Raw genomic sequence first — 14,781 nt, forward strand, 5'->3', positions numbered from 1 at the left:
TCAGAGGACAGAGTAGAACTGCCCCTGTGGATTTCTGAGGCTGTGAAGTCTTACAAGGACAGGCCACCTCATCTGGAGTGGGTTCAAACTGCTGACCTCGCAGCCCAGCGTGTAACTACTACACCAGTCTGGCTCCAGGGCTGTTTAATAAGGAAGTTGAAGGTTTTAATGCAGCTGATTTGTGCTCGAATTTAAAAGAGCTATGAAGCCAGATTCATATTGTCAGAAGCAGTTTCATAATTTGTTTTATTCATCCCTGCTAAAAATAGCTGAATTACTCCCAACAATTCCCATTACCTTGAACGCCATTTATTTTCATATGATATGCTTCTGGCAACTCAGACACAGGGGACTGATAAAAAAAAGATACTGATATTATTAAACTCAATTAAGTCCAATATTTCCAAGATTAGTTAAATGTTGGACTTTTGAAATATGATTGAATTATACAATTTTTGCAAACCATGCACCCCACATTAATTTTCAATGGGTGCTATGTATGTTGTTATATGTGCATATCTTATCTACATTGGTGGGTTATATGTGAAAAATAAAGTTTGAGCTGGATTCAGAAGGGGAGGTGACACAGGAGATGTCACTGCTGGCATGATGTGGATCTTGGCTGAAAGCAGAGACTACCAGAAAGATATTTACTTGTGTCTTACTGACTGTGCCAAGGCATTCAAGTGTGTGGATCATAAAACACTATGGATTGCCTTAAGAAGAATGGAAGTTCCAGAACACGTCATTGTGCTTGCGTAGTACTTGTACATGGATCAAGAGGCAGTTGTGCCAAAAGGCTGTACCCTTTCGTCATATTGATGTCATCTGCATGCTAAGCTCATCACCAGAGAGGCTGGCTTCTCTGAAGGATGTGGCTTCAGGGCTGGAGGAGAGCTTATTATACAGATGCCACACCCTGATGCTGGAAGTGAGGAGGACTTGACGTCTTTTCTGATGAGACCCCGGGCTGCAGCCTTCAGTATGGGTTACAATGCGATGTAAAGAAGACCCACATCCTCACGACTAGACCAATGCGGAACATCATGAAAGTGGAGAAAAGATCGACAGTATTAAGGATTTTGTTTTGCTTGGATCCACAGTCAATGCTCATGAAAGCAGCCATCAATAGGTCAAATGACACATTATACTGGGTAAATCTACTGCGTGTGGTGAAAGGCAAGGATGTTACTTTGAGGACTCAGATGTGCCTGGTATTTTCAAATCCCCTCAGATGCACGTGAAAATTGGATAATGAATAAGGAAGATAGAAGAAAAACTGATGCCTTTGAATTACAGTGTTGGCAAAGAATATTGAATATACCAAGGACTTCCAGAAGAACACCAAACGTGTCTTGGAAGAAGAACAACTGAGCCCTGGGAGACTTCACTTCACACACGTTGAGCTTATCAGGAGAGACGTCCCTCGGAGAGGACAGCACATCCTGCCTGGTAAAGTGGAGGTCGACCAAAATGGGGACGAGCGTCGAAGAGATGGGCTGATATGGTAGCTGCAGCAATGGGCTCACGCAGGACACGTGGGGGTGACCTGTGAGATGGTGCAGGACCGCGAAGTTTGGCTTCTGTTGTATTCAGGGTTGCTCGAGTCAGAACCAATTGGATGGAACCCAACCACATTAAACACGGAGCCACCGGCATTAAGTGGGTTCTGACTCATCGTGGCCCTGCAGGCCAGCAGTGCTGCTCCAGGGGGGTTCTCAGGCTGTCAGTCTTTGTGAGAGTAAATGTGATTGATGCCTGATGGCTTTGAACCAGCAGCACAAGGCTTAACCCACAAAGCCACCAGGGTGCCTTTCTATTTAAAAAAAAAGTTTTAAAAATAATGGTTAATGCTAGTCCAGTTCTACATATATTTTTTTAAAGCAGGACAAAAATCACTGGAGATTGAATTAATGAGCAATAATTAATTAAACAGTCATCTAGCGTCAATGGGCCCAATCCTGTGTTAGAGATGATGGGATATGGTAGTCAGCCTGTACCTAACAGGAAAACAAGGTATGCACACCTATTTGTTAAATAGCAATGCCCACAAAGTTTTAATTAAGAATGGCATAATTTTGGTTTAAAAACACATTGCCATTGAATTGATTTTGATTCATAGTGACCAATCAGAATAGAGAACTGCCCCTTGTGGATTTCCAAGACTGTAACTCTTTATGGGAATAGAAAGCCTCATCTTTCTCTGGAGGAGCGGCCGGTGGTTTTGAACTGCTGCTATTGCAGTTAGCCGCCCAAAATGCAACCACAGTGCAAAAACAGCTTAAAACAATTTCTAGGCCCTTAAAAAAGCAGCCTAAACTTAAAAAAGATCCATAACTGTATGTATAACTAAATAAGACCAAGAGAGTAAGAGATCAGACCTAATAATAACTGATGTATGTTTAATATGTATGAATGTTATACATTTATGTGCTACCTGATATTTTAGTTTTTACAAGACTCCTATGAGGGAATTGGTATGATTATCTCACTTTTTCACGTGAGGGAATCTGAGGTTTCGGGACATTAAGGAAAGCTGTGCGATACTATCCAAATCCAGGCAGCCTGACTGGCGTCTTCCTGCTTAACCATAATGCTAGCTCTCAAACTCAGAGTTCTGGTGCCGCACTGGTTAAAGCATCTGGCTGCTAACCAGAATGCTGTCTACTTGAACCCACCGGCTGCTTGTAGGGATAAAGACGCGGCAGTCGGCTTCCACGAAAATGACAGTCTAGCTATCTTAAAAAAAAAAGATACCAAGGGCTCAAGTAGAAAGCAAATGTTTTAAGAATGATGAGGGCAACAAATGTACAAATGTGCTTGACACGACGGGTGGATGGATTGTGATAAGAGTTGTACGAGCCCCCAATAAAATGATTAAAAAAGAGAATTAATAAAAAAATAAAATAGGGGAAAAAAAGAAAATTACAGCCTAGAACCCACGCCCCAGGGATCCCCATGATTGAGCGCGAAGGGCCTCGCGCAAAACGGGGTCCGCCAGGAGCGGCCGGGGGAGGCTCGTCGCCCACCTGGACCAGGATGGATCCAATGGGGTCGCAGTTGTCGGTCGCCAGAGCCGCGGAGAGGGAGGCGGACGGTAACCTGCTCCCGGGAGGCGCCATCTCCCGGCACGGCGAGGCTCTGCGAGGGAGTTCGTTCCCATGGCGACGCGGCGCGCGGCGCGGCCTCTTCCACCCGGGAGCGGGGCGGGGGTGCAGGAGACGCCGGCCGGTCTGCGGACCGCCTCGCTCCGCGCGGCCCCCGCGCAGCCGCCGCGGTGGTGCAGCCCGAGGCGGAAGCGGCGGGGCGGCGGAACCGGCCCGAGAGCGCAGCCATGGCTGCGGCCGTCCCCTGCGCGCTGGTGACCAGCTGCTCCTCCACCTTCCCCGGGCACCGCCTGGTCCAACGTGAGTAGCGAGACGCCGGGCGGGCCTCTGACCTCACTGAGCTTCGGCAGGCGACAGCCTTAGGTCCGGGGCTCCTACCCGGGCCTTGTGCCCGCAGCGGGCTCGGGGCTTCGGAGCACGCCCCTCCTCCCCAGGTGTGCTCCGGCCAGGACCCTACCTGCGCCCCCGGGTGTCTGCCCGGGAACGCGTCATCTCCTGCCTGCCTTTCCAGAAAGCGCGTCCCTTCCAGGGTCTTTGGTAAGGAGGACTGGTCCTAGCCCACGGGGCGAGTGCCAGGATCCAGTTGGAATCCAGAGCCGGAAGGGCGCCCTGGAAACTGTAAGGTCCAGGGAGGGCTTCTGGAGAGGGCGGTGACGTTTTAAGTCTTGTGGCACACAAGACTTGGGGGCGCACACTTACTCTTGTGCGTTGCCTTCCGTCCGCAGCAGAGCTTCTGCACCAGTACTACTTTGGAGAATTACTGAACCTACTCTCTTTTGTCTCCGGACTGTCTCATTGGTATCAAAATAAGCGTAACCCTTAAACCCTATGAGAAGAAACCGGAGCACAGGATGGACCCTAGACTCAGCCCAGCCTCTACAGGCCTCTTTCAGGTTGCCACAACCCAATACCTGTTTTTAGAATACGGGCTTTGGAGTTGGGCACTGACATAGCTTGTGTGATTGTGGCAGGTCACTTGGGTGTTCTTATCTATAACTCAAACTCACTGCTAAGGAGTCGCTGCCGACTCAGGGATAACATAGGACAGGGTAGAACTGTCCCTCTTGAGTTTCCAAGACCGTATCTCTTTACGGGAGTAGAAAGCCTGTAGAGCAAGCAGCTGGTGGTTTTGAACTGCTGACCTTGCAGATGGCAGCCTGCCTCCTAACCACTATGCCACTGGGCTCGGTAAAGTGGGCCTAGCCCTGGATGCAGATTTCCTGCTCTTGTGCTTTCAGCACAGCCCTTAGCCCTCTGGGTTACAGTGATGTTGAGTGGATGTCAGTGGAGCTTCCAGACTAAGAGGAAGAAGGATCCAACACTCTTTCTGAAAACTAATCAGCCAGTGAAACCCGTTCAATTCTATAGTCTAATTCCAGTAGGCATGGGGGCGCAATGACACCCAATAACAGCAGCATTTTCACGAAGGCACATTATTTCACTGACCTTTTTTTTCTTTTGATCATTTTATTGGGGGCTTTTACAACTCTTATAACAATCCATGCATCCATTGTGTCAAGCACATGTGTACGTATGTTGCCATCATCATTTCCAAAACGTTTTCTTTCTACTTGAGCCCTTGGTTGAATTAGCTCCTCTCTTTGTCCCTCCTCCCCACTCCCACCCTTGTGAACCCTTAATAATTTATAAATTCTTTTTATTTTCATATTTTACATTGTCCACTGTCTCCCTTCACCCACTCCCCTCTTTCTTGCCCCCCTAGGAAGTGGAGTATGTTGATCATTGCGATTGGCTCCCCTTCGCCCCCACCTTCTCCCTACTCTCTTGGTATCACTTTTCACAGTATTGGTCCTGAGGGGTTTATCTGTCCTGGATTCTATGTGTTGAGAGCTCTTATCTGTACCAGTGTACATGCTCTGGTCTAGCCAGATTTGTAAGGCAGAACTGGGGTCATGATGGGGGGGGGGCATTAAAGAACTAGAGGAATGTGTGTTTCTAATTCCTCTCCTGCACCCTAGCTGGCTCATCACTTCCTTGTGACCCTTGTGTGAGGTGATGTCCAATTGTCTACAGATGGGCTTTGGGTCCACTCCCCCCCTTGTACACATAGAAATGATTGGGGTCTTCTGATGCCTAATACCTGATGCCATAGACACCTGATGATCACACGGGCTGGTGTGCTTCTTCCATTTTTTAATTCTTAAAATGAACCTATCTTGCTCGAAGCACAGGTGATGCAGCGTTTGTGAAAGCCCGTTGTAAACTGTGTAACGTATCCTACAATTGTCTCCATTTTTGGCCTGCCCGGCGACAGAATCAGGCAGCTGCCCCTTTACATAGATATTTGAGGACTGCATTATCATTTGCAGGCATGTAAAGGTTTACCCCATAGGATCCCTATACGTCTGAATCGAGACCATAACAGTGGGGTTGGCATTAGGTGCAAGTAAAAAGGGGCACTGCTGATGTATAGTTGGGTTTGTAAGGGAAGTGAAGGCGCCACAGCTTGAGGGGCTTGTGCAAGACTCGGTACCCCAGAGCCAGGGATCTTTACGCTTGACATCCGGTGTGTGTGTGTGCGCGCGTGTGTGCATCTGGTTGTGACTTGGCTGAAGGTTCACAGAGCAGGTTAGATTGAACAGTTGGTAGACGTTCTGTGTCACGGCGTTAGTTGCAATCCCCTCAATGTAACTGTACACTTCCCACTGAACTCCGCTTCCAGTCGACCTTCCTTCCTCGCCTGTGTCTCAACTTTGTTTTGGGGTCAAAGGCTCCCTTTTGGTCTCTTCTCGTGCATTTTTGTCAGAGGAAAACATTCCTCAGAGTGTTACTGTTCCCGTCCCGGTACTGCCTGGGGTTTGGCTGAAAGGGAATCCTGGGGGTGGGCTCACGCTCCGCTTGGAAGTCTGTGTAAGGCCGACAGATGCAAGGAGCCCACCAGTCGTTTATCAAACCAATGAAATCTGGTCCTTGTTTTCAGTGTTTGTCTTCTCCCCTATCCAGGACCTTCGACTATTGTGACAGGCACTAGAGGAGCCTGTTGTGGTGACAGCACCACGTGGATCGGCTGGTCTCAGACTAGTGAAGGCCGTGATCCCCGGGGCCCATTCGTCCATTGGATTCAAGGTTTCCTTGGGTCTTTGAATTTTTGGACTCTGCTTTACCCTGGACAGCAAGAAACCAATCGTTGCATGTTGGACGCCCACTTGAAAGTTTTTAAGACCCCAGGCACTGCTGCCCAAAGGAGCATGTGGTACCATGTCCTTGTGGACTGTGCCAGGCCAATGGACTAGACAACCTCCAGACTGAGCCTGAGCCTCCACACCAAACCACGCAGCTCTTCAAGGTGTTTGGTTATGTCAGATATGATTTTAACACTTTTGTGTTAAATAAGTATGTACTAAGTACAACCAGACGGATGACTAAGATACTATTCCGCCCTCAAGGATGGTGCAATGAAAATAGGTGTATGAGCCACTTGTAAAAATGCTAAAATGTATGTACCTACTTTTTAGCCTCTTGTGTTGCTTCCTTTGGACGAACTATAGATGGGCAAGTTCCTGGAGACGTGAATGGTTTTCCGGTCTATAAAGCTGCCTCAGCACCTATAAGCCATCCAGTTTCTTCTGTTAACCATTTGGAGCAAAATTTTTCAAGGAAATGTGGGAATTCAAAGATGCTTTAATCATAACAAATGTTCATATATGTGCCTTTTTAAAAGTGGTTTTATTGGTATGTACTTCACATAGCACACATCTATTTCTTTACTCTTCCAAAGCATGCTTTCACATCATTTAATGTAGTCTTTGTATCCTTCCGCAGGAGCCTTAGAGGCAAGGTTAGCAGTTTGAGACCACGTACGTACGCATCTTACTGACTTCATCCCCACCATGTAACATCGCTCTTCCCACCCTGCCTGTGTTTCCTCTCAGGGCGGGTTTTGTTTTGCTTTGCTTTGGTAGTTGGGCTTCTCGATTATGGAACTGACGAGTGCCCTTAGGTGATGGGTAAAGCAGACTTCAGGGCCATGCTAATGTAGCGGTTCAGCGCGGCTCGTAGCCCAAATGTCACAGTTTAATTCCCACCACCGTCTAGGTAAGACAACTGAAGCAGACTGCTTTGGAAACCCTATGGGACAGTTGTTTTCCTCTGTCGTATGGGGTTGCCATAAGGAGCCCTGGTAGTGCATTTGGGGAAGCCTGGGCCTGTTGACTGCATGGTCCTGGGAGAAAGATGAGGCCACTTGTTTCTGTGAATCTTTGCAGCCTCGGAAACCCATGACAGGCTGGCAGTGAGTTTGATGCAGCTTTATGGCTGTAGAGTTGGAGGGCTGCTATGAGTTAGAATCGACTCAAAAGCAAGGGGTTCGGGGTTTAAAGTAGGTTTTGGGGAATTACATATGCAAAGCATTGGGGGGGATGCTTTCTTTTTTGGTGAGGATAAAATAATAATAGTAATAGTAATACTAATACAAAGTTAAAAGTACAGATAATGATTGTAAGCCTCCAGCTTGCCTGGGTTTAGAGTAACCCTGTGCATTCCTACAGTGCTTGCAAGAGCAGCTTTGAAGTGGTTTGAGGCCTCGCTCTACAACATCTACAGGGCAAGGTTATAGAAATTTCAGACATTCAAAAAAAATACAAATAACGAGTCAGAAATAAAAGACCACCATCAGTATTTCAAAAGCCAGGGAAGAAATTTTTGACATGGGGAAAATGCTTTCTTTTGCAAGACTGGTCATTTGTTCTTCGCTCCATCAGCATCTTGAAGTATTTTCCTTAGAACATTCTTATTTCAAAAGCCTTGGCAGGGACAGTACATTATTTCTTGTGGCTTTTCTACCCAAAGTCCCTAACTCCCACCAAGTGACCTTTCCCTGCCTGGCTCTGGTCAGAAGGTGGAGGAAGATAGTGATAGGCTTCACCTGTGAGTAATTGTGAACAGGCTTCTCTGGACCCAAGATTCCTAGACAGTGACCCTCCTGGATGCAGATGACAGCTATACTGTCAGAGCAGCATCAGCAGAACCCGGAGTCAGAGCTTGGACAGAGTGATGGACTTCCAACCTGGAGAAAGGACAGCTGAGAGCTTGTATGGCAGAAGCTGGCTCGTGGAGTGGGGTACCTCTGGCAATTTAATTGGGGAAGTTGGACTTGCTGACCCGTGGAAGTGGGGGTGGATGCCTTCAGGTTGAAGCTTACTGGAGTGGGGTGCACGTGATTCAGGAAGTTGGGCTTGCTGACCCACAGAAGTGGAGCTGAGTGCTTTCAGGCTGAGGGTTATTAGAGTGGGGTGCCTTTGGGCACATACTGGAGGGAGCTGGGTCTGCTGAGCCATGGAGCCAGCCGGAGCTGAATGCCTTGGGGCTGAGGCTTACAGCAGAATGGTATGCCCCTTTGGGCATTTATTAGCAGACCTGAAACTTTGTAACATGTCTTGGTAGCCAACTAAATAACTACCTTGAGCATGTCTCACCGGCATTAGAATGTGTTGATAACTCCTTAACAAACATTTACTAATAACTTTGCCCGTGTGTTGTGTGTAGTCAGTCATGACAGGGGATTAGAACCCAGAGAGATCAAGTCTCTGCACTGCTGCTGGTGCCTTGGCCCCAGACCCAGGGCAGCCTTATGCACACTGAGCTTGAACTGCTGGGAACCTTGGCTTTCAGGTGGTCCATGTTGGGGTGAGTCGGACCAGCAGGCGTTTGCTTCCTTGTTTTGAAGCTCCTCTGAAACATATGCAGCACCGTGGCAACATAAGCGCCTCTTGTGGCAGCTTGTGGGCGCTGTGCTTGAGGTGAATTGGCCAGACATCTCCCCCAGGGATAGGGGCTGTCTTACAGCCTAACCAACACAGGGCAGTACAGAATAGGGTAAGAGCAAGGGTCCTTTAATTTGAATTTTTCTGTAGCTGATTGAGGTATTCCAAGGGGAGCCTTTTGGTTTATTTACTGTGGGCAAACGTAGTAATTTTTGCTTAACCAAAGTTGCTTATTTTGTTGTGGTAGGAGGGCTCTGCCTTTGATTGGGTTGTGTATTTCTAAGTCTTTATTTTCTTCAAAGGGGGAAAGTTAGGGCTAGCAAGATTAACCCCAGGGGCAGGCAGTGGTCATCCCAGTGGGTGGTCAGAGGACAGCAGTGATTGAAGCTGTCAGTGGGGGTGGAGGACTCACTTGGATTTGTGGGTAGCTGGGATCTGTAATATACTGCCAATCTTTTATTTCACATGTAAAACGGGCCTAAGATTTTATGTTCGGGGGTAGGGGGGTGGGAAGGAATTGTTCAGTCATCAACTTAAGGCAGAGAGAAAGCCTAAGTTTTTATTCTGTTCTGTTAAACTGTCTGTGTCATGTTCCAGGGCATATGTGTATGCGTGTGTAAGAGAGAGAGAAGTGAAAACTCAGGGCAAAGATTTTTTGCTTAACAGTTGGAGAGCTAAGATTCAATCCTAGCTCGTCTGTCCATGTGGATTGTGACAGCCTTCTGGCAATCAGAATTGTCTGTTCAAGTGGGGATGCAGGAATTACAGTTGAATATTCTACTGCTAAAATGAGAACTATTTTTGTTTTTTTTAACCTTTCTTGTTCTCAGTACTTGCTTTTTATCTTTCTCTTTTTACAAAAATTAACATTTTACTGTGAATTGGAAGGTTTGCAGATCCTCTTTCCATTCAACAATTCACACACATCTTGGTCTGTGCATTGACTGCCAACCATCCCCACAATGGAACATTACCCATCCCCTTCCTCTCCTTGTGTCCTGTTTCTGCGGCTTCTGGACTTTGTCCTTGCTGCCTCTGCTGGTCTCTCAAGTGGTTGCTAGTTCTAAGGTGTTTGTCTCCCTTGTAGGCCTGTGTGTTGTGGGGCTGAAAAGTGAACCACGGGGGTGGGTTCCATTCCAGACCTCAAGGAATGACTAAGGGCCTTGGTCTCAGAGGTTCCCTAAGCTGGGTCTTTTCTGGGGTTTTGAGTTTTGTCCCAGATTTTTCTCTCACTTCATCCAGGATTTTCTAATGTGGCTCCTTTCTCGTCTCAGGGGCATGGAGACTGGTGTCCACGTGGTCCATTCTTAGTGCGCTGGACTGATTGTTTCCATATGTCTTCAGTCTCCACCACCCTTCCATCATCCGGACAGAGAGAGACCAGGAACTGTACTTTCAATGGCCTCTCGTGGGCTTTTAAAGCGCCAGCTGCTGTTCACCAAATAGGATGGAGAGCAGTTGATTGTGGCATAAGTTGTGCCCGTTGACCTATTTGTGCCCGGGAGGAGACGGCCTTTAGCCCCCAGGCACAGCACTCCGTCCTTCAAGGTCATGTCTGAGACGGGTTCAAGCTTTGCCCCTTGTAGAGCGTGCTGTCAGGAGAGAGCAGTCCCTGGCGAAGGAGCTCATGCTTGGTAGAGCAGAGGGGAAGCGCTTCAACAGGATAGGTGGGTGCAGGGACCTCACCAATGGGCTTAAGCACAGCAGCCGTGGGGCGGGTGGCGCAGGACCCAGCGGGTTTCTTGTTTCCTTGTACAAAGGATCACTCTGAGTCGGCGCTGATTTGGCCCCTGACGATAACAGTGTTAACGGAATAATGTATATGCCATTAAAGTCACCTGTTTTAAGTATACAATGTAGTGAGTTTTTGACCTATATGCAGTGAAGTGTACCGTCGTTACCACAATGTGGTCTTTCGGACATTTCTGTCACCCCAGGAGGAAACTTCTGTGTCTACCCACAGTCCCTCCTCATTGGCCCCCTGTGACAGCCATTGGTCTGTTTTCCCTATCTGTGCCTTTGTCTCACCTGCTCGTTAACACGTCTTGTCCATAGAAGCATAGAAAGGGTGGTCTTTTATATCTCGCTCCTTTTACGTAGTGTAAGGTTTTGTTGTCTCATCCACATTTGGCATCTACTTTGTATCTCCTCGTGTAGATCTACTACATTGTATGTGTCCATTAGTTGATGGACGCTTGGGTTGTTTCCACTTTGTGACTGTTATGAATAATGCTATGAACATTTTTATACAAACTTTTATGTAGACACATATGAAGGGGGCTTCTAAAAGTTTGTGGAAAAATACATTATCTTTTCATCCCATTTTCTCCCACAAGCTTTTTGAAGGTCTTCTTATTTTCATTTCTCTTGGGTAGATACATGTGTTAGTCTGGGTAGACCACAGAGACAAATCCAGGGAGACTTGTATGTGTATAAGAAAGAGCTTGATATACAAGAGCAATTGAATAAGTCTGGTATTAGCCCATATGTCCGATACCAATCTCTAAAGTTCTTCAGACTCACAAGACACGTGTAATGGCACCGAATACAGGAAGATCACAGGCCAGTAGGTGCAACGTCTTGTGAGTCCAGTGGCGGTAGTAGAATCTCAACGCTGGCAGGGGTCTCCACATGGCTCCTCCAATTCCCAGGGCACGGAGTCTATCAGGGTAGTAGAGGTCTCTCAGGGAGAGAGCAGAGAGAGAGAGTGTCTGCTGTTGCCAAGGAGGAAATACAGGAGTTCCCAGAATCCTCAGGAGAAGGCCATGCCCACATGGAGGCCTCATTGGCTATGACCTGATTGACAGACTAGACTCCACCCCTTCACTCTTAAACCTCACATTGATACCAGATTATGTAACTGCCACAGTACTTAGTAGATTTTCTGGGACATCTGGAAAATTTCTCTTTAATCTTTTAAGAAGTTGTCAGACAATTTTCCTCAGTGTGGCTGCCCCATTTTACATGTTCACTAGTAATGTGTGAAGTTTCCTGTTTCTCCACATCTTCAGCAACACTTACTATTCTCTATATTTCTGATTTTCGCCAGGGGCTGATTCCTGGTAGCTGACAGTAGTGTGGAGTAGCATTGCATTGTGGCTTTTACCTGCATTTCCATAATGAAGTTGAGAGTATTTTCACGTGCAGTGACCCTGGTGGCCCTGTCAAGCCATCATTGGAATGCTGACCGCCAGACTGGAATTCAAACTAATCTGTCACTTTACAGAATAAATGCCCGGGAAGGGCCACGTGGAGGACTGTGAGTTGGAATCGACTCAGTGAAATTGGGGTTCCTTTGTGATTTGCTTAGCCATTCATAGATCTACTTTAGTGAAATGTCTTTTCAGATCTTTTGCCCATTTAAAAGTTGGGTTATTTGTCTTGTTATTGAGTTGTAAGAGTTCTTCATATATTCTGGATACAAGTATCTTAAATGATTTGTAAATATTTTTTCCATTCAGAGACTTTCCTCAGCTTAAAAAAAATCATTTTATTGGGGGCTCATACAATCTTATCACAGTCCATCTATCCATCCATTGTGTCAAACATTTATACGTTTGCTGCCATCATTTTCAAAACATGTTCTTTCTACTTGAGTCCTTGGTATTGGCTCATTTCCCCTCCCCCCCTTCCTCATGGACCCTTGATAATTTATAAAATTTTTTTTCATGTCTCGCACCGACTAATGTCTCCCTTCACTCACTTTTCTGTTGCCCGTCCCCCAGGGAGGGGGCTAAATGTAGATCATGGTGATCAGTTCCCCCTTTCAGCCCCTCCTTTCCCTTCCCCTCCTGGTATAGCTACTTTCATACCAGGTCCTGAGGAGTTTATCTGTCCTGGATTCCCTGTGTTTCCAGTTTTTGTCTGTACCAGTGTACATCCTCTGGTCTAGCCAGATTTGTACGGTAGAATTGGGATCTTGATAGTGAAGGGGAGGAAGCATTAAAGAACTGGAGGAAAGTTGCATGTTTCATTGGTGCGATGCTGCACCCTGACTGGTTCATCTCTTCCTTGTGACCCTTCTGTAAGGGAATGTCCAGCTGTCAAAGATGGGCTTCTGTTATCCACTTTACACGCCCCCTCATTCACAATGATATGATTATATGTTCTGAGTCTTTTTTGTTGTAGTTCTGGGTCTTTGATGCCTGATCCCTGATCCCATGGACACCTCATGATCACACAGGCTGGTGTGCTTCTTTCATGTGGGCTTTGTTGCTTCTCAGCTAGCTGGATGCTTGATTATCTACAAGCCTTTGAGACTCCAGATGCTGTATCTTTTGATAGCTGGGCACCATCAGCTTTCTTCACCACATTTGCTAAGCACCTATTTTGTCTTATGTGACGATGTCAGGAAGGTGAGCATCACAGAATGCCAGGTTATTACAACAAAGTGTTCTTGTGTTGAGGGAGTACTTGAGTAGAGGCCCAATGTTCTCCTGTGACCTTGATACTTTATATATATATATATATATATATATATATATATATATATATATATATATATATATATATATATATATATATATCGTTATGTATATTTACATATGTACATGCCTGTACTTAGACCTCTATAAATGCCCTTTGCCTCCTACTTCTTTCCTCTATTTCCTTTTGTCCCACTATCATGTTGTCTCAGCTTTTTAATGGTGCTTTTTGAAGTACAAGTTTAAAATTTTGATGAAGTCCAATTTATGACTATTTTTCTTTCTCCATCATCTCTTGACCCTGTGTAGTCTGACTGATTTTATCCTCTTGGGGAATGGTTTGGATTCTGAGGCCCTGTTAGCTTTATTGACACTTTCCAATGAACCTAGCTTCTTGTCAGAAATCACACACAGGGCTACCCCAAACCCAAACTCGCTATCGTGAGCCAGTTCTGACTCATGGCCCCACGATAGGACAGAGGAACTGGTCCTTGGAGTCTTTATGGGAGCAGAAAGCCTCACCTTTCACCTGGGGAGCAGCTGGCGTGTAGCGACCATGTTTGTGACTGCTGACTTCACTGCTCCTCATACACGTCCTACCACACCCGTCCACGGGGAACTCTGTACGTATTCTTCAGGAAACTGTGCGTACTTGTGGATACGCCGAGCTTTCCAGCACATTTTTAATGCCGTTTTTGTGGTAAAATTAGATGCCTCGGCCGATATTCGGGTTGACTGATACTTAAGTATGTACATGTTGCCCTTTCATGATTGTCCTGCTTGGGCTCCTCCAGCCAACCTTCCAGAAAGCTGCCATTCATTCATCAGTTATTTTGGGAACTTCTGAGAATAATTGCCAGTTTCCTTTTTCTTTTGCAACTGCCACAATCAGAAGAGCTCGAGAGGTAGTTGGCCAGCGTGCACGGTATAGAATTTTATGTTGTTCCACGAGCTACCTGTGCTTTAGAGCTGAGTGTCTCCATCGTGACCCTGCTTGACATTTGGGGCTCGTTCATTCAGTTCTGTCTAGACTGGCCTGCGTATCACAGGGGGTAGCAGCCTCTGTTATTACTTCTTGCAGTGAGAATATCAATTCAAAGACGCGCCCTTTCCCTAAAGGATGGGAACGGTCCCTGGGCTGGGCCACCAGGGTTGAAATCCCAGTCTGCATTGAGCTCTGTCCGGGCGGATGGTCCTCGTAAACCCGCTTTCTGCATTCTTCCCCTTTCCTCCCCCATCTGTATGTGCCTGTGTGTGTGGTTGTGTCTCAGCTGCCCTGTGAGGTGTCCTATGGGCAGGCGGAAACTCTGCCTCTTCCCCCCCACCCCCCGCCCCCAGCCTTTATTTCAGAGTAAGCTGTGGTGACCACTTCCAGATGGCTACTGGGAGAGAGTACACTCGAGGGGAAAGAGGAGGGCTGGGATGGATTTCCTCTGCTTCAAGAGCTTTGAAAAGTTTTCCACTCTGGTATAAGAATCCCAAGAACATTTGGAAACGGGAATTTAAAGTGCAACCAAAGAGAAGGGG

The 14,781-nt window shown here is 46.8% G+C and overlaps 1 protein-coding gene and 1 non-coding gene across 2 annotated transcripts in view; both read left to right on the forward strand.

Annotated features, from left to right (window-relative positions):
* The first annotated feature begins 3,258 nt into the window (after positions 1-3,258).
* Positions 3,259-14,781, forward strand: part of AAGAB (alpha and gamma adaptin binding protein) — a 43,338-nt gene continuing 31,815 nt past the window's right edge. The window contains exon 1 of the mRNA XM_075535377.1: positions 3,259-3,407. Within this exon, the coding sequence (XP_075391492.1) occupies positions 3,335-3,407 (73 nt within the window). The 5' untranslated portion in view covers positions 3,259-3,334. The remainder of the gene's footprint in view (positions 3,408-14,781) is intronic.
* Positions 7,564-7,698, forward strand: LOC142431218 (small nucleolar RNA SNORA9). Its single transcript, XR_012780759.1, has one exon. It is a non-coding gene; the product is annotated as a small nucleolar RNA SNORA9 (small nucleolar RNA).

Source organism: Tenrec ecaudatus, chromosome 17 (assembly GCF_050624435.1).
Source record: "Tenrec ecaudatus isolate mTenEca1 chromosome 17, mTenEca1.hap1, whole genome shotgun sequence".
Classification (NCBI taxonomy): Eukaryota; Metazoa; Chordata; class Mammalia; order Afrosoricida; family Tenrecidae; genus Tenrec; species Tenrec ecaudatus.